The sequence below is a fragment of the Falco punctatus genome (assembly GCF_963210335.1).
Source record: "Falco punctatus genome assembly, chromosome: 16".
NCBI lineage: Eukaryota > Metazoa > Chordata > Aves > Falconiformes > Falconidae > Falco > Falco punctatus.
Window position 1 is genome coordinate 2,452,633 of NC_137596.1, and position 27,735 is coordinate 2,480,367.

Below are 27,735 nucleotides of genomic sequence, written 5' to 3' on the forward strand. Positions count from 1 at the left end.
AATGAGAGTCTTCCACATTCTAGCACTTGTTTTGAGCCAACTTTTCAAAAGCAGTCACATATTCAGCTCAAGATTGTGTTTAAGTGCTCCATGCTTCCTTAAAAGCACGTTATCGATAACATGCATTAGGGTTGGGCACCTTGGAACACATTTCAAATTGCTGCTCATTCAGAAGGATGGGCTCAACTTCCAAAACCTCCAAGCAAGTCATCTCAGCTGAGAAGGCCTTACCTGAACTCGTGGCAGGGATGAGACCCACGGCAGTGATGAAGAGCAGTGCCTGTAAGAGTCCGGGAGCTGGATGCATAGCGCCAGATTACAGAAGTTGAAAGCACGAAGCTCCAGACTAAAATGAGGCACGGAAACAGCTACAAAACAAACAAACAGATGTCTACTGTAAGTTTCAGGAGTTAGTCTTTTAACTCTCTTACAACAAAGTGGGGTTTCAAAAAAAGCACGACCAGGAAACAGCCAATATTCTTTGCAATATAGAAACCATCTGTAAAAATGAGTTAGAAGTTGAACTTAACTATGTTTCCAAGTACTATCCTTAATATAAGATTTTTTTCCACAGCTGGAGTATGAGGCATCCGCGCTGAACCATACTGCCTTGATAAATCAGACTACTTTCCAACCAGCGGAATTGAAGTCCAAAGTAAACAGCTTATCTATTGGAGATAATATTGTTTGCAAACAATAATCATTTGACCATCTATCACCAGGCCATGCTTGTTTTACAAATTATTATGGATCTACACACTGCGATGCAGCTACCACTCGTAATTGCTCTAAAACTGCTTACTGAGACGTGTCATCTGCTTGCTCCTTCTAGCGTGCTTTACAGACAAATGATGGCAAATGTCTACTTAAAAAAAACCCACCAGTATTAATCTTTTTCTCATTTATATTCCCAAAGCAATACTGCTTTCTCATGTATACTGCTGGGGCATCCACTATATGCACTTTTATCTACAAGGCTGATTCTACACGAAGCCAGTCCTTTCCTTCATTGTATCACACCTGACCATTCGGCTATATAAGATCTCACTTTCATCACCAGCAAAACACAAGCTAAATCACGAAACCAGCAGCTTAACTTGTATGAGGTGAGTCTCCAAAACTGCTTCTAACACTCAGTCTCCATCAATTGCTCTCTTCTCCAAGAAAAAAAAAATAAACCTGCAGCTGTCGTTCACTTAAGTTTTCTATTTTACTTGTGTAATATTATGATGAATAAGATTTGAGTTCATTTAGCACAGTTACTTCATTTATCAGCCCGGCCATACAATTTCACTGCTGATAACACTCAACATATATTTCAAACATCTCATATATCAGACATGTATATAAACACGTATCTAACACACATACAATAACTAGGAGTTCTACTGGCAGCACACAGAACAAGTGCAACAATGCATAATTGACAGAAATAAGTCCCGGTTTATTGAGCGCTCGCAGGGCTGCCTGCTTTCCAAGAAGCCAGATCCAGGTATCAACAGCAAAATTATTTTCATGGTTTATTTAAAAATAACAGTATTTTATCATCGCAACATCACTGTAAAATATATATGCAAAACAAGCAACAGGAGAAGACTCTAATAATAATAAAAGAATCACTCTAGATTTTACAGAGCCATTTGCTTACTGCTCCTTCTCCCTGCAAACTGCACTCCAGGCTTATAATGACAGCTTGGGAAGGCTGAAAGAAACGCTGTCAAGTCCTGCTCCCATTTCTGGGCAGCTTTATCTGATGCGGCAAATTTATTTCAGCTGTTCGGAAGACCCAACGCCCAGGCTGGCTCCCCAACAAGAGCCGGGGCTGTTTTGGTAAGGCGCAGATGGCAGAAGAGATCAGCTGCGCAGAACGCGTTTTGGTTTATTTGAATTCTCACTCGGTTCAAGGGCAGGAGAGCCGCTCCACCAGCAAGAGCAGGACAAAGTAAACACCCAGAGAACTTGTTAACATCAAACACTTTGCTGAAGAGGGGTGGGGGGCAATGTTGCTTTTTGCCAAATCTTCCCTCAACTATTTATTTATGAAAAGCAATGAAACGTATATTCTGGGTCAACTTTAACCCCAGCACATGGAGCTACTGGGTTATTCTGCAGCTGTCTTTTTAAACAAGGCCAACTCATTATCTTTAACTAAACTTTATCTTTGGAGATCTACTTTATCCAGTCTCTGATTTCCCTCTGTTTATCTTTCCCTTTACGTGTTCCTAGCTGCCAGTGTCAACAGCTACTCCTCTTTTGACCTACCAGTTTGGCTTTCACAGGCTTGCGGAGTGGTAAGATCAACTGTAAAGCAGTGAGTACACAAAGCAAGCCACAAAGACCGAAGTTCTTTGAATGAGGGAGGGGAAGAAAAAAAAAAAAAAGAAAAAGAAAAAAATATTCGCTTTAACCAGAGCAGCATTGTTCAGCAACAACACTCAGGCATCCAAGCAGTTTCTCTAACACGCACTTTGGAAGGGACCACAGAAACCCCTCACGCACTGGTAGGTGTGGGAACACAGGGGGAAGATGAGATCCAACGTGCAATACACAACCCACAAATATTTGCCTTTTCCTTTGACAGATGGTGTCACTACAGAAGTCCCCTGCTTCTACTGTAGTAGAGAAGAGGGCAAGGCTCATAGTTTTGGGGTCTTTAGAAACCCAGCAGAGAAACCGTGCCTCTTACAGTATTATATTAAACCATATCCAAGCAATAAAAGCCTTAGGGATGGAAAAACAAGACTCTTCCCCTTTGCCATCATTTCAATAACCCTGAACTCCTGTTTTGACAGGAAGTACCAGTCACTGGAGACCCACTGGGAACAGAAAGAGAAGAACTTTGGTTAGATGTGGCTCCATTGAAGTGTCTCCAACTGTGAGATGAGCTCACCCAGGAACGTCTCTACCCACTGTTCATTATTCCTTACTTGAGAGAACGTTATCTCCATCACTGGTGAATCAAAGTTATTTTGAAGTAAGAGGTGTCACTGAGACAAGGGGTTATTTCAGATCCTTTTAAAACAAAACAGTAGTAACAGGAGTTATTTATGTAAATAATATTCAAGGTTGAATAGAAACTGACGTTGTTTTCGTGGATCAAGGGAAAAGTCCTTTCTACTTTCACTGGTGGTTTCTCCAGACCATCAGCACCACAAACCAGAAAGTCAGAGCATGGTAAAGGCCTGTATTTCTCCTACTTCCACTGAGACATCTTGATCTAAAGTCCAATTATTTTCATCTAGCACTTGACTTTGTCAGCTCTAAAGTAACTTGGCGCTCACAGGCCAAGGGAAACAAGGAAGATAACGGTCTCGTGTCAGGAGAAGTCATCATCCTGACCGATCCAACACACACCCACCCCTCGGGAGCATGCTGCACATGCAGGGACATCCCAAAACGCGTACCTGGCACTTTTGGAGATAATCAGTAAGATGGAGTACTTCTGAAGATAACATAATTCTGGGCATGTAACTCATTTGTTGCAGACCCTTTGTAAAAGGGACCCCTCACCACATTGCTATGGGGACAGGCATGCACGCCTGTCCATAGCTCACAGTTTCAGCCCCATGACCTTCAGGATGCCATCTCCAGGCAAGCAAAATAAATCATCGGAGCCAACTCCAAACAGAGGGGAAGTATATATTTTAATTAGTCCCTTTAGGAGCACCAGAGAGGTTTCCCGCTGCAGGAGCAGGGCTGTCCCTGCTGCTGGACTGTCACACCAGCCCTGGCACACGCTGGCTAGGTTCTGCAGGGCAGCCTGCATGCCACCACCTGGCTGTCGAGGCCTGAAGAGCTCACCAGGAGGGACCTGGGCCAAGAAGCATCCCTTGGCACTTGGACTTACCGAAACATCCTACCAAGCCGAGACGGGAAGACGCAGGCACCAGATCAGCCAGGCAGGCTTCTCATCTCTGATCTGGACAGACATTGCAGCCCTGGCAGTGACTCTCTTCTCTCTTCCCAAAGCTTCACACTTGTCACCGTTTCTCCAGAAACCAGCGGTCTTCAATGAAAGCCTCCACATGCCTGGTTCGTTCAGTGTAACTAACTTAACCTGTCACCTCCAAATTAACTCACTCCTATCCATGCTTGCACCAAAAAAAAAAGTTTTACACACTAAAAGATGACAAAATGCTGTATGCCACACATTCCTGTGGCACCCAGCCTCAGAGGATCCACAGCCGAGAACCTGCCCCGCTTATTCACCAGACCATGAACTTCCCATCTCCACCCTTGCAGCTAAGGGCAGAGTCACTACTAAAAGCGGCATTATCTCATACCGGGGTTTTTTTTGTTCCCTTTTTCTGACACTTTTTTTCCCCTCTGGTTTTACTCCTTGAATCATCTTCCTGCCATCTCAGCCCAGCTGGCAGGACAACTCCAGGACCTCCCTTCCCAACAGCCAGCAGCCACCAGAGCTATTTAGCCACCACCTCACCTCAATCTAACCGCTACCGTATCCCGGCTCCATCCCTCTCCTCCAAAACTCATCTGACCTTCACCAGCCCTTTCAGCACACTGAAGCTAAAGGAGGAAAGGGTTTCTTCGCTAGCCAAATGCACCGGGTCCTATAAACGCCACAGCAAAGCAGGGGAGGAGGAGGAGGAGGAGGAGGAGGAAGGAAATAGCGTGCTCGGGAACAGAGGGAGTTATTCAGGTTGCCCACTCCACCTCCAGGAGCTGACGGCCTTCTCTAAGAAGCCCTAGGAAAAAGTGACAGAGCGCTGCTGCTTCAGGGGCAACGCTGCCCACCAGCTGCAGACGTGACAGCAGTTTTCACTTAGAATAAAACACCTTTGGATACTTAAAAATACTCTTATTTTTCCTAAACAGCAGCAACTCTGAATCAATTAGCCCAGCCTCACTTTATAACACTCCATGTGATTCAACACTTACAGCACATCAAGTTGGTTTTTTCCCCCCAGGTCATTTATTCCAGAATCACCAAGAAAAAATTCATTTTAACTTGCTCCCAAAAATTGTTTCCATCAGTACAACAAAAATCACAGATTTTCAAAGCACCTGAATTTAGAGCAAACAAACCCACCAGAATTAACTAAAACACTATGCCTTTAGTGCAAGCAAGCAGAGTTAGATCATTAAATCTCGCACCAAGACACCTTAAAAAAAAAAAAAAAAAAAAAGGTATTGAAGCCTGTGGCATTCCAAGAGAAAGCAATCAGACATTCCTGCAGCTCGGCTCCTCAGTGATCTCCAAAGCCTTTGATCACCGACTGTCTTCATGCTGTCCTCCTGGGGTCTGGCAAAATGAGTGTAACAGCTGGCATATATACTTCATTAGCTTTTTGTGCTGGGAGGAGCGGGTTAGCAGCCCGGTAGCAACCGACAGTCTGCCCGTCAGCTTTACGGACTAACCTCTGAGGTTTATTCTTGCATCTTTTGGTAGCTGGGAAAGACTTGAAGTAGTCGCAAGCAACTGACACCGGTGCGGTCACCCACACGCCACATAACTTGTACGTACCGCTCCTAAAGACACGGCTGCCATACATCAAGGATGCAGCAGACTGATTTTTAATGCCAACACGTGGGTTTCAGATCCCTAAAAGGCAACAGAGCTTGCCGAAGCCTCATTTTTATGAATGCTTAATGACCACTCAATCATTAACATCAACCTTTAAAAAGCAAATGCAGCACCTACAGTGTTCATTACCCTCCCCCTCCCCCCTTTTCAGGGTCTCAATCGAGTCAGTCAAGCGTGCAAACCGATCCTGTCGCCAGCAAAAGCATTTCCTTTCACTGTGGTCAGCCAAAAGCACGGGAAGAAAATGGAAGTGACTTGGAGTTATGGCACCAAAAAGGCCAGACAAGCAAGGAAATAATCAACTCCACATGAGCCACTTCTAGCCCATCACAATGAAAAGGGCCTACGACTAACCCCAGGAAAGGTCAGCAGGACTATGGGGGTCATAAGCTGAAAAAGGCAATAGCGAGCAGCTGCCAGCTGCAATAAGAATCAATGTGTTCCTAATTACACTCCGAAGAGAGAGCTCGAGCACTGAAGAAGTCATGCTGTAATCACAGCTTGTGTAAAAAAAAATAATAATATATATATATGTACACACACACATTCGAGTGCTCCTGTTTTACTCTCCACCTCGAGCACTGAAACTGCAGTTTCTGTGTTACTAAATTACAGGAAGCAGAGCAATGGAGATAAGGAGCCAAGCATTTACATAAGTGTTGAGGTTTAGGGTTTTGTTTGGTTTTTTTTCCCTTTAAAATACCATAATTAGGCATTTGTATCAGAATTATGGCATCACGAAAGACAGGATTTCGTGAGTGTAAGTAATAAAAATATGTACTTCAAAGGGATTTTGTGGGTGCTTATAGAAAACAAACCAAGCTCTGCCTAGCAGTCCTGCAAGCCTGGTATTTTCTCTAGCCTAAAAAAATCTGAAAGGGAAAACCCCACAAAAAACAGTTTGCTGACAGTGACCCTATAAACCAAGTGTGAAAGATATAAACAGGTCAGAATGCAATGAAACATACTCAAAGGCAGCTACAGAAACAAACCAAATGGAAAGGCATTTAAAAATTACAAGAAAAAGCATCCTTTGATGTTATGTTCATATTTATTTATTAAATTTTAAACAAATGGAAGTATACTTTCTAGATCCTTATCGTGACAACTAAGAGAGAAATTACAGTTGCGCAACCTTTGCAATCGTCACCTTGAATTTCATTAACACTTCCAAAATTCTGCCCATACCCCTGCCCAGCATCCAAATCAATCAGTGCTAAGCCAGCATCCAAGTGTTGCCTACAGATATTCCCAATTAATTATTCAATTGGTATTTTTACTCTTTTCTGGTAATGTGTTTTTATAAGCAGCCTTGCATGAGCATGCACGAAGCCCCATGGTTGCTCCACATGATTTAAACCTCCCCATGAATCAGTAACGAATCCCAAGAGCAATTTTGGGAGCCAAAATACCTTATCGATTGTGCAATGGTTTGTAACGGCACATTATTTTTGTTAAAATAGAGACTGAGTATTTGCTCAGGGTGGCAGATGGCAGGAAGAACAAACAGCACTGAGCAAACGAGGCAGCAACCGAGTTCTGACAAGGACAGGGGTCCTTAAGCCTTGATGGCCTGCCTTTGTAAGGCGTATGTGTCTTTTTCCAAAGCTGTAAAAAAAAAATCCTGAATAACGCCTGTAATTTACTCAAACTCTATCACAGGTAAGGCCCAGTGTCACAGGACAAAGATGACACAAGGATACACTAAGCAGCTGAGGAAAAAAAAATAAAATACAAGTATTAGCCTAAAACCATGACCAAAACATTGGCCTGCCTCAAAGATGGAGAAGCAGATCTTTTGCCTAGTTGTTCACTGTTTTTTTCTATTTTGCTTTCAGGCCTGGAAAGTCTCATGGTTGGTATCAGCTGTTGGACTCTGATCAAAGTATAGCTTTCCATTAATCCTTTGAGTTATATGTGAGGCTGATAGAGAATTTTTTTTTAGAAGACAGTTAAGATTACTCAGATACTTAATTTGCACTCCAGTATTTCAAAAACACCTTGACTTTAAAACCTCGGTCTTGGCATACATATGGTCTTGATAGAAGAACGCATGCTTTGGCATTGACTGAAAAAATGGATTTGTGAGCAGAGGGGAAAAAATTTAACAGTTTGTGTACTGTGCCTCTGCAGCACGCAGTCAAAAACACTCCTGAGTCGCTAGTCTGCTACCGACACACATACGTGCTCTGACTGGGGAGGCCTGGGATCCCCATCCTGCTGCATCAGCACCGGTCACAACAAGACAGACATTGGGGAAAAAAAAAATATAATAAATCATCACAGAAGCCATGCGTTCTTATCCACAAACAGGCATAACAATTAGGTTAATTTCATTATTAACTTCAGGAAAAAAAAGCTGAGACAGTCCCCCTGCTGCCACACTAATGAAGTGGGTATGGTTTCTGACTCTTCTAGCCTCAGGGGAAGCAAAAGAACAGAGCATTAGCCTAATATACAGTTCTGCTGGGCTGCAATTATGCTTAAATACCTAAATAAGGGCTTTTAGACCTCAAGGGATCTGAAGGTATCATTAGTCTAACAGTTCCATCAGAGGAACTGTAAACAAAATACATACAAAATTCTCACCCCTTGCTCTTCAGGGACCCCCCAAGACCCCAGCCCTCTCACTCTCTCCTGACTAGGCACTACTTTGCCTCATACTCCCATTTTCTTCCCCGTATCTAGCTCACCACCTGTCCCAATTCTGCCTCGCCACCTTGCCATCACCAGTGACAGCTCTGCTCACCTTCAACTGTGTCTGGAAAGGTCCTTCTGCAAACGCCTCCCTCTCCGCTCCTTCCTACAGAGCTGGCCTGATCCTCGGAGCAAGGGGGTTTACTTTTTCAACCGAGTGATTTTTTTAATTTTTTTTTATTTAAAACCAAGAACGAGATTTCGCAACCAGTTTCAGCCAATTTAAAGCCAGGCTGCTGCTGAGGGCAGTAACACCTTCCTTCAGGACCTGGCTTGCATCCTCCTATCTGCACCAGTGATCATGCGGCCACCGCATGAGTCAGATCTGCTGGCAGATCCAGCTGAAAACTCAGCCAAAGAAAAAAAAAAAATGAGGTTGAGTTTTCACCTGGACGAGGGAGCAGTTTCAGCTCACCAAGCAGTCTTGGAGTGCTAGCCCAAAGGAGGGGCTAGGAATGGATGTCCATGAAAGGGAACTTTGCACTCTTAACAGCATGAGGCCTCAAAGCAAGTAGCAAAGCACCACCCCAGTGTCTTTAATAAACCCTGAACTGCAAGAATGTGGCCAAAAGACAGGAAAAAAACCCCACCAAACCCAACTCCAAGTGAGACATGCCTATTTTCCTCCAGTGAGCTAGGGGACTCGCTGTCCTAATTATCCGACCTACAGGTGCACACACCACAGCAAGCTTCAGTACTGCCTCAGGGTGTGTCTTTTCCCCTCCAAAAAGTTTGAATTTTGCATGTCAAGGACGATCACCTGTGATTATAATCTCCCTATGGTTCCTGTAACCAGAATCCAGCATGATTAAAAAAAAAAAAACAAAAAAACAAACACACCAAAAAAACCAAGGATTAGAACCACAGGCTCACTCAGGTCATCAGAAAAAAGCCTGTCAGACTCTCAGACAAAGGAGCTCGCGTCCACGCACGCTGCCCAGAGGTCTGCTTCCAGCAGCACTCTCACTCTTGATAGGTTTTGATGTGAAAGTCGATGGAAAGAAGAGGAACCATGGGCAAGCTCTGTTAGAGGACACCGAGCTCATTCCTGAGGCGATTCTAGATGAACACTGACACCGTCCATTGGCAGCCTCCAGCAAGCAACAGCTCTAAAAGACACAAGAGCCAGGGTTCTTCTAGCTGCCTTACCCCAAGTCCAACTCGGTCTGTTGCAACTTGCAGGGATCCATGCTATCCGTGATTCCTTAAAGGGAAGCATGACTATTAAATCCACACCTGCAGCCAGAATTTATAGCAACCTCATCTACTGCTGTCTTACATCATAGGCAATTAGGAGCCTGTGAACTCATGGCTGCAGGATATGGGAGGCGCGCTGGAACCGGAGAGCAAAGCCTGTGTGTTACAGCACGGTTGTAAAGTCACCCTTTAGAATCCACTGTGCCTGCAGACGGCTGAAAGCAGGCACAAAACGGAGCAACAGCTCCATTTTGACTGTTTGCTCCACAAAATTGCTGTCCTCCACTTGAAATTGCCGCTTCCCCTCCTTTTACAGTAGTCCACACACTGTCACATGCAATGCCAACACACTGCCGCTGAACCCAGTCTCCAGGGTAAATAGGCAGGAGAACAATGGTTATTAAAAAGCAAACCGGCTAACCAGTGACAGCTGAGGAATAAAGCAGGAAAGAGTCCATCCTTTCTCTCCCCCCCTCCCCCCGATTAAAACAAGCCTTCGAACAATTCATCCTTCAGTGTTACAGTAAGCTAACCGGGTAATTCGGTTTTACTGCTCTCCTCCCATCCCCTCCCTTCCCCCACGCTCCACAGATCAAACCTGGTTTCAAAATTGAAGTCCGAACTCTCCAGGAAAAACACATTTCTGAGCTTCTTAACCTAGAGGGAAGGAATCCCGACACAACTGACAATATTCCTCTAGCAAAAACAATCCCGTTAGCCTCAGGCCCAGATAAAAGCTGTCTCTGCAATAGCTAGGCAGGGAAAGGGGGAAAAAATAAAATTAAAAAATCATGTTGCTCAGGCCAGGTTTGCTACACAAACTGACTTGGCTCCCATGCGAGGTGAGGGATAGCAGAACACGGGGGAAGGAGAGGGGGGGCTTTGGGTTAGATTTGCTCAGCAGCGCTGCAGAACCAAGCACTGGCCATAGCTTCCCGCTTCCTTCTTGTGCCAGCAGAGCCAAGCTGGACCAGGGAAAGGAGGCAGCAGCGATCATGAAACCGTAGCCTGAGGATTCAGCTTCTCCAGCTCTGCTGCTTCACCCACTGCAGCTGAGCTCCGAGTCAACACTGCACCACTGGCTCACCCCTGCTAGAGGCAGGGACCCCAGCCCTGAACGGAGGGGCAGTCGGGGGCACCAGCATCAAACAGTGGCAGTTCATGAGTCAGAGCCCAAATCTCTTCCCGTAAATTAGGGTGATGGCAGCTGCTACCAGCAGAACTAGTTCAGACATGAGCAACTGATAGGAAAGTAGTTAAGTTTCATCACAGGTACCAAGGAGAATTTTTGTACCAGGTTAACCTGACTGCGCCCTGTTTTCACCCGCACAGACACATCCTACTTTGCTGAACAGGACTTCTGTTTGGATGTCCAACAGCAGACTGGTAATTCCAGGAGACACCTTCCCAAAAGAAGATGGGACACCGCTGCTGTGGCCTCAGGATGTAGGAAGAAGGTTCGAGACTCTTCGTAGCAAGTCAGCTCCCCCGCAAGACTTTAATGCCGAGCTCAGCAACACACAGGGGCCCTGCAAAGATAACCGGCTGCCGGGACTGATTCCATCCCATGTTAGCATCCATCAGATAGCAAGAAAAACAAGATTAAGCAGCACCACAGCATTAGTCTTCATTTAAACTTGGCAAAGAAAGCGAATGTTTCTTTTTCTGCTCTGAAAAAACACACAAAAAGAAGCCAACAATCTTGGACTCAGCCAGCGAAAAGTGCCTGGACTTTTTAATATTGGGGGATTAGAAGGGACAACACTTGTATGCCTGCCAGACCCCAGATAAGTAGTGAATGCTTAGGTTAAGCAGGCTAGCATCTGCCTCCTGCAATATATATGCTTCCAGAGTGAAAATAAACAGCTTCACACCTTTGGCTTGGAGAAGGACTTCAGTTTCTTTTACATCCTCAACCTGCAGTCTCGAGGAAGAGGGGTCGGAAGGGTGAAGGTGACTTGAAGGTCCCTTATTCCAACCAACAAGAAGGCGGCTAAAAACTTTCAGTCTCCTGTCATACCAAGGAGGCAGTTTAGGGTCTTTGCCGCCGCACATAGGATCTGGTGCTGCTTCATTATGTTTTACTGGAACCAGCAAGAGCTGCTTCAGAAAATCTCTGAATATACTTACTTTTTCCATGCGTGTAGCTTACACACGAGCAATGACAAACGCACTAGTTTAGAAAAAAACCTGACTTGAAATCAGACTATTTTTTAAATGCTGAGCAAAAAAGCCCATAATCTACAAAACCGTGCCTCAATGCTACCACCCAACTCATTTGAGATCTGTTCCTGTGACAATTCACAGAGCTGAAGAGACTCAAGCCACACAGCTGCAGACTGTAACTTCAGCATCCACCATCTATGATCTAGTCCTAGACTCCTCTGATTGATCTCGACTCGCACAGCAATTTGGAAGTGCAATCTGCACCCAAAAAAAAAAAAATGCCTCAGTCTGAATAGCTGAATTCAAAATCATATCATTAAGGTTGAAATTTCAACATATTTAGAGAGTTTTGATAATAACATTTTTGATTACATCCGTTGCCAGCTTCCTTCTACACCCTGACAAAGATTTAAAGGATGCATTCCTATTTCATTCTGCAACAAAGATTAGTGGCAGGAACAGAAAACATCTTCTGTTCCAAAAAACCCTCAGGGTTTTCCTCCTGAGCTTGCATTTTATTAGAGGAGACTCAAATCTCCATCAAGCTGTGATATACTGTCACTGCAAAGTATTTAGGCAGCAGGTATCCAAGCGCTACACCAAAAGGCACCTTCTGAAAAGGCTCTTGAAAAACAAAGAGATTTCCTGAAGCTATTGCAAACGTGAAATAGTTCCTCAGAAGTTAACAGCCCTCAGCAAGCTTTATGAAAATCCGAGCCTACGCTCGAGCGTATAGCCATAATTCTGGAACTTTTGTGAACTCTTATTGTGGGGAAGGGGGGGGGGGGGGGGGGAACAAAGGAAAACCACATGCTATTGTTTAGTTTGACTCCGCAATACATTTAATCTACATGGAGTTGGAACATTACACAGCAGCACTCTTCAGCTACCAGAAATCACACTCAGCCAACACCAGCAAAACCCATCCTCTAAAGGGGGAAATGCTGTTTTAAAGATCTTATCTTTGCCCCACACAGCACTGAAGTTCTCCAAAATACAGCTGAAAGCTGTAACTACTGATCCCCCACCCCAAGTGGATCATCAGTGCAAGAACACCAGCTCTCATGAAAGAGGGAAAGCCAAAGCTGGTGAGTTTCACCAACTTGACCTTGAGCTATCAGAGCTTTTGCCAGCCAGACCACAACAGACCTGGGGGGTCCTGAGCAGAGCAAAGACCCACCCAGACATCTAACTATCAGCAGGACCTACCCCTGACGTGTTCCAAGATGTTAAAGCGACAAGACACACAGCTTGTGAGCTGCCAGAGAGTTATTCCACTATATCCATAAGGATGATAACAGATTTAGCTACATGAATTCCATTGGTAAAGTCGCACAGCTCCCTTCCCAGCCTCGTAACCCACTGGATGCACAAGAACAACCCACATGTCACTGGGAGAGTATCTTCAGCATGCGGCTCCAGAACAACCCTGAGCAGCTCAAAAGGCTGTGGAGCTGTAGACGAGGTATCAGCTGGGCGGGCAGGCAGATCCACCCCAGCACAACCGAAGAACCATCTTCCCAAACATCGTTATTTCCACATCTAAGCCACCCATTGCCATCTCCTTGTCCCCAGCAAGTTCATTTCCCCCAACCTCAATTTTCAAGCCAATTTTCAAGCTCCTATGTACAACTTTTTCCCAGGGTGCAGAGTGCTTCGCCTTCTGTTGGGGGACAGCTGTTGTAGCCAAGGGACCAGAGCGGTGCAAGGTCACCCCTTGGCAGATGCCAGCATCAACACTGCTAATTAGGGTAAGAACTACATGCAGCCAGTTGATGTCATGGCCAGAGCAGCCCACAGGCACCCTCTCTCCAACCTGAGCCTCCCCCTGGCTTGGTGGAGCTGCTGTTTATCTTTTCATCCACCTGGGACCAGAGGCCTTTGGCACAGCCCCATCCTCATCCCTCCTTTGGTACGGGGGGGGGGGGGGGGGGGGGGGCTGGCACATACGCAGGTGGCTGTAAGATTTCAGCAGGCAGGCTGAATGAAATGGTGAAGAAAGAAGCTTTTCAGAGGGGGAGGCGGGGAGGACAAGCATACGCTTATTAAACAAGTCATCTGTTTGGAGCGCTGGCTCCTACTTGTTCTCAGTTATATTATTCACTGAAGAGTGGATTAATCCATCACTGCAAAGGAATCTCCTGATCTCCAAGATAAAGGCAACATGTCTTGCACTGACTGTCTCTGGATCCTCCTGAAAATCACCAGCCTTTCTCATACCCTTATTTGGGCTGATTTATCATCTCTTAGCAAACAAGAAGGAAAAAATAAAAGGAAATTAAAAACTGAGAAAACACCACCTGATCAAAGTAACTTTACTTGGGAAAACCTAGCTTGGATCAATGTGGAAGCGAGTAGGGAATTTCACCTCAGAAGAATCATCCTCTTCCCTTGCTGCAGCTCTCCCGATGGGACTCGTCCTCACAAGAGGAATGGTCACCTGGGGGTTACCTCCTGAACCGGCATGTAAAAAAACATTATTTCTTTTAAGATAATTGAAATTGAAGCCTTTTAGCTAGATAAATGGTTTGTTTCGCTCTGCGAGGACCAGGAAAGGAAAAGTCCCAGTACCATCCCCTTGCAGGAACAAGGGCATCTCCAGCTAGAGCGGGCTGCTGCTCTGGCACAAAGCACCTACACGAAACACGACAACGCTCTCCATGAAGATGTCCAGCATCTGTTTGACCTTCAGTGCTTTAGCAGATGATGCAGAATGATTAGAGGCATTCGGGAACGTTCTCCGCCTGAGATTAAGGGGGGCACAGCAGATCCCCACAGCTCACCTCTGACTGGAGCTGGCAGCCCACAATGCAGGGGTCCCACCGGCACGCAGAAGGTGAGGTGGAGCAAGCTGGCAGGGTGTGCTTTGCAGGCAACAACCCACAGCTACCTCTGCAAAGACAAAACACCCCAGAAATGTAAACCAGCGGCACCCAGCCCCTTTGCCCTTCTCCTTCAGAGCCCATTTTTCAACGGGGGACTGCTCACAGCACAAGCATTTTTTCCCCTTTGTCTGGCGCTCTTTGGCATTTTACAGGTTCACCGTGAGGAAAACCAAGGTCTACAAGGCAGGCAGACTTTGTACAACTGCGAGGTAGGAAATATTAAACTTGTCTTTGAATTAAACAAATAAGGCTCAACCACTCGGTTCATTATCAGATACAATGGTTGAAGTCTGCGGGGAAAACTAAACAGCAAAACCCAGGGTATAAATCAAAGGCATGATCAGACAGACAGGTGAGGCCAAGGGTGCGGTTTCACCTTACAGCTAAGGCAAAAGCTGGCCGCTGCCAAAAGGGATGGTCTCCCAATCCCCCCCCCCCCCCCCCCCCCCCCCCCCCCCCCCGCCCCGACTCCCTCGCTCCCTCCTGCTGCTTCTGGCACTACCCCCAGCTGCCAAGCTGGAAGAAAATATTCCAACCAAGCTGGCTTACCTCGCTCTGGGTTTCGGGGGATTATGTTCGGGGGGGGGGGGGGGGGGGCTTTTTTTCCTCCCCCCTGTCGTTTTAGTGAGTTGAACTGGTTTAATCGGGCATTTCTGGCAGGGAGCAGGAGATGGAGGTGGGGGAGAACAGCAAGACAGCCCCCCACCCCACCCCAGGCAACCAGCTCTTGGCTCAGCCACAGCACGGAGAATGCGGTTTTATGAGACAGCTAAGCCAATTTAAAAGCCAGCTGCTGCCAAAAGGGGCCATTCCCCCCCACCCCAGCACCCCTCTAGCCCCCAGAGGCCTCCCCAGTCATCGAAGTGGAAGATTTAGCAACTTTAACTGTGGGGCAAGATCCAGCGGAGAGTTTGGGGCTTGTGGGTTTTGGTTTTTTTTTTGGTTTGTTTTTTTTTTTTATCTGGAAGGGTTAGCTGGAGTCACTCCCCTGCAGCTGCTCCAGCACTGGATTCCCACAGCAGGGAAGAGGCAGGAATGTACCTGCCACCTCCTGCAGCAGCGAGTCCTCTGACTGAGCTGTAATGTGAAACGGCGCCCAAGGAGCTGGGGGGGTGGGGGAGAAAAGAAAAAAGAAAAAAAAAATAGCATCCCACCTGGCCAGAAAAGCTCCAAGACATCTTGTAGGTATGGGAAGCGGGAAAACAACCCACCTTGCATGATTATTTTCCCTTCTGTTGAAAGACAGGAGATATTTCTCACGTAGAAAGAGCAAGCAGGGGCTTAATGGAAAAGACAGGTGGTATGGATGCACAAATCTCAGTCCCTAGTAAGGCTGAACAAGCAGTTTACCCTAAAGTGATAACTGTCACTGGAGAATCATCATCCGCACCGGAAAGGGAGAAACAAGCTGGGGAAATTAAGTGGAAAACTATGACACAGTCAGCCCTGGAAGCTGGACTGAGCCATCTACCAAGGACATTACTAGAAGAACAGTAAGCTGAGAAAGAAAAACCTAAAAAAATAAATATATACATATACACATACACACACAGAGAGGAAACTAGTCTAAAATCTCCTGGGACACAGTAGCTGGAGACCTCTCGTTAGCTAAAGTAATAGAGCAAAGAGGTTTTTGCTGAATTTGCCAAGGACAAATGCTATCCCAGAGTGAATTATTTGGGAGAAGGGGACACAATACCAGGGCTTGCTCAGGGAGGCCACCAGGAGAGCACTAAGCCAGTAGGAAAGACAACACACTCAGAGAACAGGCCTTGTACCAGCTCACCTGTTAAACTAGATCAAAACAGCAAAAAAAAGCGTACAGAGAACAAGTTTGGTTCCCATGTACCAGCTTTAAGAGTCCGGATTGCAAGAGAGGCTGGAAATTCCCACTTCAGGAGGCAATTTGACCAAGTCTGCTTGATACAGGATTTAAAGCCTTTAACAAGATTTTTAAGCTACATAAGCCAGCATTTTTGATCAGCCTCACCCCAGCTGCAGCCAGGAATCAGCTCAGAAGTTCCCTGGCCCACTGAAACACTGAGGAAAACAAGAAAACTGACAGAAAAACATTGCAGCGAGCAGGAAAGTGGCATGACTCAGCTAAGGGAGCCACTCGCTAGTCAACAGATCATAAGCAAAGCAGCAGTCAAAAAACTGACTCTACATATAAAGGTCAAGTTTACAGTATCAATTAATTCATACAAATTAGATGTTGCCTAACAAAAGACGTCAGGCAGGTTTCTGAGCTGCGTGCAGCACGCCAATTAAAGCGATTCCGTATAAAATGCTACCTGAAATACCAGATCTCAACAGGCTTGTGGGTGAAGACTGGCTCCGTCTCAGGGCTTCTCGCGCTAAGCTAAAAGATTTCAAAGCCTCGCTGGAACCAAGTTCACCAGCAAATACACCGCATTTTCATGTCATTTTGCATGTGTTTGCATGCCAACACAACTACGCAGGAACAGAGCATTGCATTAAAAAAAAAACAAAACAACAACAAACCCCTCAAGATTCACATCTGTAGGCACGGAAATAAGGAAGATGAAGAGTTGGTGGTTTTCCTGTGCAGCCTAAAAGGCACTGCAGTAAAAGAACTCTTAGAGAAAGCGGGAAGAGCGAGTTTGGTGGAAGGTACAGGAAAGCTAGGTGAAGTTCAATGCCTTTTCACATACAGAATTAGAAATAGCTCATGCTACTGATGCAAACCTTTCGCATAAAGCTCATTTGGCAGCAGAGAGAAGATGGATGTGCACATACAAAGACTCCGAGCTATCAGCCTGCAACCTGCTGCTCCTCACACCCAGCCCTGCAAACAACTTCCCAGGGAAGCTGGAATTAAAGCAGCTGGTCCTTTACACCTTCAGTCACATCAACAATGCTACTAGCCAGGTGAAGAGGCACACCGGGAGAAGGTGCTGCACAACTGTACCACGCAGCAAGCTACATGCAGATTGTGTCAGGCACTGGTTCAGAAAACAGCTTTATTCCCAAAATGGTTTAATCATCACATGCTTCCCAGTTAAGTTTTCTTGCTGCTGCAGCTGAAGCTTTGCTAGACTTAACACTTAGTGGTAGCGTCTTATCTCAAGCAGCCACTAAATTAATTTCAGTGGTGTCAGTATGACCAAGGCCTTCATTAGGCAAAGCAGGTCTGCTCGGGGATACACAGAGGAGGATTTATGAGATGACGAACACCGGTATGGCTGTGCGCTCACGTGAGCAAATCAATTGCTTTGCTTCACAATTTCCACATCTGCAGAAGCAGTCTTTAAACAAGTCAGTGTATTTTTAAGCTCTGACAGTTAAAATCCTCAAGTGACATCACCTGAAGTTGGAGCACAGCTGCCTTATTCCTCTGGCACACCAGTGAGCCAAAGTAAGCATGAGCCTCAGTTTATAGGCTTACAGCACACCTTGAGATAATGAAAGCACTGGTGGGGTTTGCCCCCATAGCAGAGTCAGGCCTCTCCTTACGTGTCTGGGTTTTTTGTTGGTTTCTGCCAGGACCCCCCCACAAGTCCTGAGGTAAGAAACACAAAGTTTAGTACCAGTGCATCCCAGCCAGGCTGGCCAACATGCCGACAGAGGGAGCACACAGGCGTCCTGGCCCAACCGCCACCCACCAGCACCCAAAAGGGCTGGTGGGCAAAGGCTGGAGAGCACCAGGTAGAGCTGGTGTCCTACCGAACCCTGGCACCCGCAAGAGGGTGAAAAATAACCAAGATAAACCCTCCCAGCTGCTTTGCGTGGTGTATTATTGCTTGCCAAGGCGGGAGCAGCCTCCTAGCCTGCCTGTGCTTCACCTTGCACGCACGGGCACGGCTGTTTACAAGTGCTTGGGGCAGCTTAAGGGTGTAAATCGCATTAATCCAAGCGACAAAGCTACCGCGCTCATCCTTGGGTGAATTACTAATCCCTCACCACTAGAACTGTTCCCATTTTACTTCCTGCCCCTTGGAGGAGATAAAAAAAAAAAACCACCCTTTTAACATGAAGCTGGCAGGTAATCCAGTAGATCCTGTCTCAGTATTTCTATCTGTAAGTCTAGCCTTACATAACCAAATAGTTCTGAGCAACAGTCGTGGGTTTCTATGGCTGTGTCGCAAGCCTGAAGATTTTTCTAGGATGTAGACTGAACTAGTCAAAAACTTCCCTCTTGTTTTGGGGAGGGGATTACAGGAAAAAAAAATATTTCTTTTTAATGGAGCAGCACTCCATTATCAACCCCTCCCCAGGGGACAGGCTTGTAACCATTTTTCAGAAGTAGGGTTTGGTTTAGATGCATTTGAATCACGCAAGCAGCGCTCAGTGCCTAGTTTAGTTTGGTAGAACAAAAGCACGCTGGTTGTAATTAGGGTGTATGTCAGGTTTAACAGAAAAGCATTAAGAAATCATGCCACGAAACCTTCACCGCTACTTGAGCGGAGAATTTTTGGAATATAGTGACATGAAGGAGTGGGCTGTTGCCCTCAGCAACCGCTATTACAAAAGCGCTATCTCTCCTTAAAGAAGTTACAGGCAGGCAGTACATCACATAAATCGCAACTGTCAAAACACGAAAGCTGTGGGAGATGAGCAGAAAAGCAAACCGGCTCCACGCAGCTTGGCTTTAAGCACCGGCACAACAGGATTACCTGCTTTGTTCCAAGAAGACACTGGGCCACAAACAAAATCCCAGAAGAATAAAAGTTTATGCACTGCCAGTAACCTCAGTGACCAGTGGCTGTGGAGTGACAACCCTGGTGTTTGGGTTAGTAAATTGTATTTCTGGTGCATGTGTGAAAGATACAACTCACTGAGTAAACACCCCTTCAGAGCTGACAGTTTTACAGCCGCAGGCTCGGCGCAGCTACTCCTTCTCAGAAACCTCTGAGCACATAGACCCAGCAAATCATTCGGGGAAAGCAGTAAAAAAAAAAAAAAAAAAAAAAAAAAACAAACCTACATAAAGCCATCACATTTACCCATTCGCCAATCCTTTAAAAAGTTATGAGGCAGGGGCAAAATAAACATCGCCTGTTTTCTGCCTAACAGTTGAAAGTTGTGTGTCACGTCTGAAAAACATTTCCCTTTTGGTTTGAAAACGTCAATATTGAAAACATGCAATAGTCGACTGGAAAGTTCCTTCATTAAAAGTCAGCAACTGTATAATTATTTCTTTTTCTGGCAAAGAGACAGACAAAGGCAAGCAAAAGCCATTTAAAAAGCAAGAATCTGACAGCTTTAAGGATGGAGGCGTCATAATGAGAAAAAAAAAAAATAAAATAAACAGAGTTAAGATGTCACTATGCTTTACGGCTGGAGTCCCCAGGCATCACACACCACCTCTCGCTTTAGGGGCTGACTTTCCACCGCTCTAATCACAGAGAAAGTGACCTTGCGGATTTAAACCAAGCACCGAGATTATCAATTTTCAGGCGGTTAAGAGGCAAGACACGACCCCAAGTCCATGCCCCGCCGCAGCGCCTGCAGACGGAACAGCGTTTTAATGACAAATACAGCCTGGGGGACGTTCACTGGGCGGTATGACGGTACATCGGCCACAGGCTGGGGGCAGAGCGCTGAAACTGCGCTCAGGGGGTCTCTCTCCCCCCCCCCCCCCCACCCCCCCCCCTCACCCGGGCGCCCCCCGGCTCCCCCCGCCCAGCCCCGCACCGGGGGCACCAGAACAGCCCCGGCCCGGCCCGGGCCCCTCGGCCGCGCCCGGCTCCGGCACACGGGGGGCTGCCCGCCCGCCCGCCGCCCCGGGGAACCACCCCTCAGGAGGAGACCCCCCTCAGAAGCCGCTCCGGGGACCCCCTTCAGGAGCGAGACCCCTCAAGAGCCGGCCATGGGGACCCGCTTAGGAAGGGACCCCCCTTCAGGAGCCACCCCGGGGACCCCCGTCAGCAGGAGACCCCCCTCAGAAGCCGCCCCGGGGGGAACCCCCTTAGGAAGGGATCCCTCAGGAGCCGCCCCAGGGACCCCCCCCCCAGGAGGGGACCCCCCCCAGGAGCCGCCCCAGGGACCCCCCCCCAGGAGGGGACCCCCCCCAGGAGCCGCCCCAGGGACCCCCCCCAGGAGAGGACCCCCCCCCAGGAGCGGGACCCCCCCCCCAGGAGCGGGACCCCCCCCCAGGAGCCGGCCCCCGTCAGGAGAGGACCCCCCGCGCGAGCCGGCCCCCCTCAGCACCCCCCCTTCAGCCGCTGCCGCCGGCGGGAGCGGGCCGGGGCTGACAGGAGCCGCCGGGCCGGGCCGAGCCGCCGCCACCTGCGGCCGCGTCCCCCTCAGCGCGGCGGGACGCGTTACCTCCGGGCAGCCGCCGCGCCCCCTCCCTGGTCCCGGTGCCGGTGCCGGTCCCGCTCGGCGGCGGCTCCCCAGGACATTCCAGGCTGGGGCGGGCGACCCGGCGGACGGGAGCCTCCATCCAACGCCGCCCGGCCGCGCCGCTTATCCCCGCTCCCCGCCCCGCTCCACCGGCGCCCCGTGCCGGAGGCGGCCGCGGCACCTCCGCCCCGCCCCGCCCCCGGAGCGTACCAACGGGCGGGGGGGTGCGGGCCGCCCGGCGCGGCACCGGGCCGGCGGGGGGGGGCACGACACACGGCGGGGGGGAGCGCGGCCCGGTCCCCTACGGTCCCCTCGGGGCGGCCCCGGGGCTGCGGGCCCTTTAAGGGAGAGGGGAGGAGGGGGGTGCGGGGGCGCCCGCGCCGCCGCGGGGCTCCGCGTCCCACGCGGAGGGCGCTTGCAGCCTTGCAGCCGTGCAACCGCGCAACCGTGCACCGCTGCAACTGTGTACCCATGCACCCCTGCACCCCTGCAACTGTGTGCCCATGCACCCCTGCAACCGTGTGACCGTGTGCTGTGCACCCCTGCAACTGTGTGCCCATGCATCCTTGCGCCCCTGCAACCGTGCACCCGTGCACCCCTGCAACTGTGTGCCAATGCATCCTTGCAACCATGCAACCATGCAACCGCGCAACTGCGTACCCCTGCAACTGTGTGCCCTGGCACTCCTGCACATGCACCCCTGCACCCCTGCGACCGTGCACCCCTGCAACTGTGTGCCCATGCACCCCTGCAACCATGCGACCGTGTGGCCATGCAACTGTGTGCCCCGGCACTCCTGCACATGTGCACCCCTGCACCCCTGCAACTGTGTGCCCATGCACCCCTGCAACTGTGTGACTGTGTGCTGTGCACCCCTGCAACTGTGTGCCCATGCATCCTTGCGCCCCTGCAACCATGCAACCGTGCACCCCTGCAACTGTGTGCCAGTGCATCCTTGCAACCCTGCAACCGTGTACCCCTGCAACTGTGTGCCCCGGCACTCCTGCACATGTGCACTCCTGCACCCCTGCGACCATGCACCCCTGCAACTGTGTGCCCATGCACCCCTGCAACCATGTGACCGTGTGCTGTGCACCCCTGCAACTGTGTGCCCATGCACCTCTGCAACTGTGTGACCATGTGCCCGAACTGTGTGCCCCTGCAACCATGTTCCCCTGTGCCCCTGCAACTGTGCAACCATGCAAACATGTGCCTGTACAACCATGCGTCCCTGCAACTGTGTAGCCATGCAACCACGCACCCATGCACCTGTGCAACTCTGTGCCCCTGCAACCATGCACCCTCATGCCCCTGCAACCATGTGCCCCTGCAACCATGCACCCTCGCAACAGTGTACCCTGCAACCATCACCCCTGCAATGATGTTCCCCCTGCAACCCTACAACTCTGCACCCTTGCAACTCTGCACCCTTGCAACAGTGTACTCCTGCAACCATACAGCCCTGCAACTTCATACTGCTGCAACATGTACCCTTGCAAAATGTCTCCTTGAAACAGTGACACCCCCACAACGGTGTACCGTGCAACCATCACCCCTGCAACAGCGTTCACCGGCACCCCTGCAATGGTGGACCTCTGCAACCATGCACCCCTGCAATGGTGTGCCTGTTCACCCCCACAACACTGGACCCAGCAACTGTGTACCCCTGCAACAGCCCACCCCTGCAACCGTGCACCATTGCAATGGTGAACCCTCGAACCACGTACCCTTGCAACTGTGCACCACGGACAGGCTGCTCGCTCGCATGCTCCTGAGGGTCGTGCACTGTGCAACCCTCCCCTTGTGCAAAGGTGGTTGCAGCGCCCGGGCCGCTCATTTGGACACTGGCAGGCCTGCGGTACCTGTTGTAAACCCTTTACTCTTGCACCGAGGTGTTCCCAACCCTTTTACAACCCGGTGCAGAGCCGGGGTTGCCAGCAGAGCGCTGCATCTCCTGCAGCCGGTTGTAAAGCTGAAGCGTCGCAGGAGCGAGGGAGCAGGAGAGCGGCTCCAGCGTTTTTTCCAGCAGGCTGGAAACAATCCTGCACGCTGCGCGCATGCTCCGTGCCTGATTTCCCACCCGCTAACACCACGGAGAAAACCCTGCTCCAGTGAGACGGGGCTGAAAACCAGCAGCAAGTGGGGCTTTACTGGGGCTTGGACAGCATCCAGCTGCAAACCGCAGCGCGAGCACGTTAAGCGTCGGGGAAGCTCCCGTCATTTGCAGCGTAATTTAATATTAACAGCTTGCTAAATTGCGCGGCATTAGACCTAATCTGCGGGATTAAAAACGGTGAACCAGCGCATTACAGCCTCATCCTGCAGCCAAACCCTTGGCCCTTTCCAAAAAGCCCCAAACACGCCCCAAATGCCTCGGTTTTTTAAATATTATTTTGAATTTATGAAATTTTGGTTGCATCTGCATGTGGTGGTTGAACTGGAAGGGGATTTATCCAGAGGAAGGTTTTGTGTGGAACGGCTTGAGCAGCACGTGGAGCAGGCGGGACAGAGACACAGCTCCTGTGTTTAAAAATAAAAGAGAAATCTGCTTTTTTTAATTAAAAAACAAAAACAAAACCAAAAAAAACCCCAGCACCTTGGAACAAAGTTTCTTGGTTTTCAGGCAAACCTGCAAAACCAATGGGCTGCACTACCCTGTGTTTACCAGCCCTAATTTTATCCCTCAGGAGGTTTCCTGGAGGACGTCATTATTTCCACAAGTGTAAAAGGGGGAAAAAAATAAAGAAAACAAAAACTAGAAAAGTCCTGGGCGGATTACAAATCCCATAATCCACAGAAAAAGCCCCAAAACAAAACGAAAAAGTGAAATCACTTGATATGTGGTGGCCAGCAGAGAGGCCGAGGACTTGAGGCTCTCTCCCAGCGCAGGAGTGCAATGACTTTGGGGGGTAAAAATAATTAAAATTAAGATTATAACGATGGTCCTTCGCGGAGCAGGGATGCTGCCAAACCGTGACCCCCCCTGTAAATTTTCAGGGTGTTTCTCTCCCCTCCAAATCCAAATTTGCATGAGAATACCCTCTTGGGGTGGAGAATTGCTGCTTAATTAGAGAACAGAAATCGCTTTAATTAGCATGTCTCCATGCTCCCTGCTATTTTGCATAGATTCAAATGAGATGCTCATTAGGGAGCAGGCACCCGGACAAGCTACGCCCTTTAGCCGTGCGCTAACCCAATTAACCTCGGCGAAGGCAAACGATGCCAGGCTCCGTGCCGGGAAGGATGTGGCCGTGCTGAGTGCAGGGTGCTGAGCTTTTCCTCCTCGCCAGGTTTTCCTCCATGCAAGGTTTTTCCTCCTTGAAAGGTTGCCTTCCTTGCCAGGTTTTTCCTCTTTGGAAGATTTTCCTCCATGCAAGGTTTTCCTCATCACAAGGTTTTCCTCCGTGCAAGGTTTTTCCTCTTGGTAAGGTTTTTCCTCCTTGCCAGGGTTTTCCTCATCACAAGGTTTTCCTCGTCACAAGGTTTGCCTCCTTGCAAGGCTTTCCTTCTTGCAAGGTTTTTCCTCCTTGCAATGTTTCGTTTCTTGCCAAGTTTTTCCTCCGCACAAGGTTTTTCCTCTTTTCAAGGTTTTCCTCCATGCAAGGTTTTCCTCCTCGCAGGGTTTTCCTCCTCCTAAGGTTTTCCTCCATGCAAGATTTTCCTTCTTGCAAGGTTTTTCCTTCCTTGCTAGGTTTCCTTCCTTGCCAGGTTTTTCCTCCTTGCCAGGTTTCCTTCCTTGCCAGGTTTTTCCTCCATGCAAGTTTTTTCCTCCTTGCCATGTTTTCCCTCCTCGCAAGATTTCGTTCCTTGCCAGGTTTCTCTTCCATGCAAGGTTTCTCCTCCTTGCAAGGTTTTTCCTCCATGCAAGGCTTTTCCTTCTCGCAAGGTTTCCTTCTTTGCCACATTTTTCCTCCATGCAAGGTATCTCCTCCATGCCAGGTTTCTCCTCCATGCAAGTTTTTTCCTCCTTGCCAGGTTTCCTCGGTGCAAGGTTTTCCTCCTTGCAAGGTTTTTCCTCCTCGCAAGGTTTTGTTCCTTGCCAGGTTTCTCCTCCATGCAAGTTTTTTCCTCCTTGCCAGGTTTTCCCTCCGTGAAAGGTTTTCCTCCTTGCAGGGTTTTCCTTCTTGCAAGATTTTCCTTCCTTGCCAGGTTTCCCCTCCATGCAAGGTTTTTCCCCCTGGTACGATTTGCTTCCTCACAAGGTTCTCCTCCCTTCGCTTGCTGGCTCGCCGCCAGGGGTTGGCAGCAGACATGCAGGGGGACACCCCAAGGAGCAACCCTCCTTCCCTGGGGACCCCCGCACCCTCCCCGTGCCCCTTCCTTCCCCCAGAGCCGTGGGGCTGGTGCATCCCTGGGGACCGACGTGCAGCGGGTGACGCCACCGTTCACGGAGCGAAGATGGAGATTCGAGATCTCCTTTGTTTTTCCACCCAGCCCACATGGTCGCAGCAAGGATGATTTTTATTTTTTATTATTATTATTATTATTATTATTATTATTATTATTATTATTATTATTATTACTATTATTATTAATTATTTCTCCTGCCTCATAATCCCATCGTCTTGTCACGGTTCCCCAGGACAGAACAAAGCCCCCGGAGCATCCCGGGCTCTCGGAGGGGGTTTTGCAGCTGTGCCTCGGAGCGTGACCGATCGGGAATGAGCCTTCGCAGCGCGTCTAATGCCGCTGGGACAGGGCGCCTTTCATCCGCTCGTGGGAGCCAGGCCCCGCCATTGAGCCGCCAGCTCCGGCCTGCGGTGCTGCCAACCCCGCCGGAGCCGTCCGGCACCCCGGCTTCGGGGCTGAGCCAGGGGGGACCCCCGCAGGGGGGCTGGGGTAGTGGGAAGGCTGTGGGAGCAGAGCTGAGGGTCGGGGGGGGGTGGGATGGGGATGGGAGATGCTCCCCGTCGCCATGTACTTGTCACTGTCACCCCCATGCTGAGCTCCAGCAGATACCTCATCCCAGTTCCCATCACCCCATTCCCAGCAGGTACCTCATCCCAGTCCCCATCACCTCATCCCAGTCCTCGTCACCCCATTCCGGTCCCCATCACCCCATCCCGGTCCCCATCACCCCGTCCTGGTCCCCATCACCTCATCCCTGTTCCCATCATCTCATCCCAGTCCCCATCACCTCATCCCAGTCCCCATCACCCCGTCCTGGTCCCCATCACCTCATCCCCGTCCCCATCATCTCATCCCAGTCCCCATCAGGTGCCTCATCCCAGCCCCCATCACCTTGTCCCCATTTCCATCAGGTGCCTTGTCCCAGTCCCCACTGGGTCCCTCACTCTGGTCCCCATCACCTGGTCCTGTCCCCAGCAGGCATCTCACCTCACCAGCCGGCTCCCCCCGGGGCCAGCCCAGCCCCCCAGCCTGCCCCACTGCCCGTCGGCGCCCGAGGGTCTCCAGCGGGGGAAAGGTTCGGGGGTCCCTCTTGGGAAGGGGACAGCAGGGGACAGCTGGCTGCCTGGTGCCCCCCTGCCCGCGGCGGTGGAGGTGGCACTGGGTGGCATCAGCTACTGAATGTGCTCTGCGGTGCGGCAGGCACTGGTGTGAGTGGGGAAACTGAGGCACGAGCAGGTGGGGAGCCAGAGGCAACTGACGCGGGCGCGAAGGCTCGGGGGGGGGGGGGTTAGGCTGGAGCACGGGGGGAGCACGTGGCACCTGGGGGGAGAAGATGGCGGTGAAGAGATGAGAAGATGTAGATGATGAGAGAAGAGACAAGATGAGGCAATAGAAGGGGAGGAAAAGAGGAGGACGACAAGGACAAGTAGAGCAAGAGAAGGAGGAAGAGGAGGAGGAGAAGGAGGAGGACAAGGAAGGGGAGAAGGAGAAGGCGGAGAATGAGGACGAGAACAAGAAGGAGGAGAATGAGAAGGAGAATGAGAATGAGAAGGAGAGGGACAGAAGAAGAGGAGAAGGAGGAGAAGGAGAAGGAGAAGGGGGAGAAGGAGAAGGAGAAGGAGAAGGAGAAGGAGAAGGAGAAGGAGGAGAAGGAGGAGGAGAAGGAGAAGGAGAAGGAGGAGAAGGAGGAGGAGAAGAAGGAGAAGGAGAAGGAGAAGGAGAAGGAGAAGGAGAAGGAGAAGAAGGAGAAGGAGAAGGAGAAGAGGAGGAGAAGCAGGAGGAGAGGGGGAGAAGAGCTGTCGGCTCCACAGAAGACGTGTCTCCCCGTGAGCTTTGCCAGCCCATCACTTCAGGGGTTGGACAAGTTTTTTTGTAGGTTTATTTTTCTCCTGGTGAAAAGTGGCTTTTTGACCCAAACACACGTTTTCATAGCAAAGGTTTATTTTGGCTGAAAGCCTTTTTTTTTTCTTTTTTTTTTTTTTTAATTAAAAATTAAAATGGCAAGGCTGGTGGGAAGGGTCACTTCTGTAAAACTTTTTTTTTTTTTTTTAATCTTAAAAAGTAAAAAGAAAGAATCTATTTTGGCTTGTTTTCATCAGAAATACCTCCGCAGGAGCTTTGGGAGTGAATCATTCCCGAAATCCCCTGTCCCGCTCTGTGCCTGGTCCTGCCTGGCTTTATCATCTCTCCCGGCAGCAAACACTCAGCGACAACAACAACAGAATTACATTTATTAGAAAATAATTTTTTTTTTTCCTTATTTTTGTCCCAGTAGACTAGAGAACATTTCGGCTCTGTTTTCCTGGATTCTGGTCGTTCAATCCTGTGAAGCTGCCCTGGTGCTGGGTCCAAAACTTGCCCCGGTCTTTTGGAAGGAGCAGAGGACGCCCCGTGCAGCATCTGCCGGGTTTCTGAGGGCATCGGGGTTACCTCCAAGAAGCCGGGGGTGGGACAGACAGACCTCACTGCACCCCCTTGGCAGGGTCTGGGGGTGGCAAGAGGTCTTCATGGCCCCTGGGACCTGCAGGTTGTGTCCATCCTACCTCCTGGATGGACCTCGTGCCTGTAGTGCAGGGACTTTCTCCC

At 49.4% G+C, this 27,735-nt stretch overlaps 1 protein-coding gene and 1 long non-coding RNA gene across 4 annotated transcripts in view; one reads left to right on the forward strand and one right to left on the reverse strand.

The window, feature by feature from the left end:
• CDON (cell adhesion associated, oncogene regulated) overlaps nt 1-21,448 on the reverse strand; it is a 59,757-nt gene extending 38,309 nt beyond the window's left edge. For all 3 annotated transcript variants that reach the window (XM_080366474.1, XM_080366473.1, XM_080366475.1), the window contains exons 1-2: nt 20,782-21,448; nt 232-368 (exon numbers count right to left, since the gene is read on the reverse strand). In XM_080366474.1, the coding sequence (XP_080222600.1) occupies nt 232-307 (76 nt within the window). In that variant the 5' untranslated portion in view covers nt 308-368; nt 20,782-21,448. The remainder of the gene's footprint in view (nt 1-231; nt 369-20,781) is intronic.
• Nucleotides 21,449-22,084: 636 nt separating this feature from the next.
• LOC308054170 lies at nt 22,085-23,386 on the forward strand. The gene is made up of 2 exons (XR_013924005.1): nt 22,085-22,150; nt 22,317-23,386. It is a non-coding gene; the product is annotated as an uncharacterized lncRNA (long non-coding RNA).
• The last annotated feature ends 4,349 nt before the right edge of the window (nt 23,387-27,735 follow it).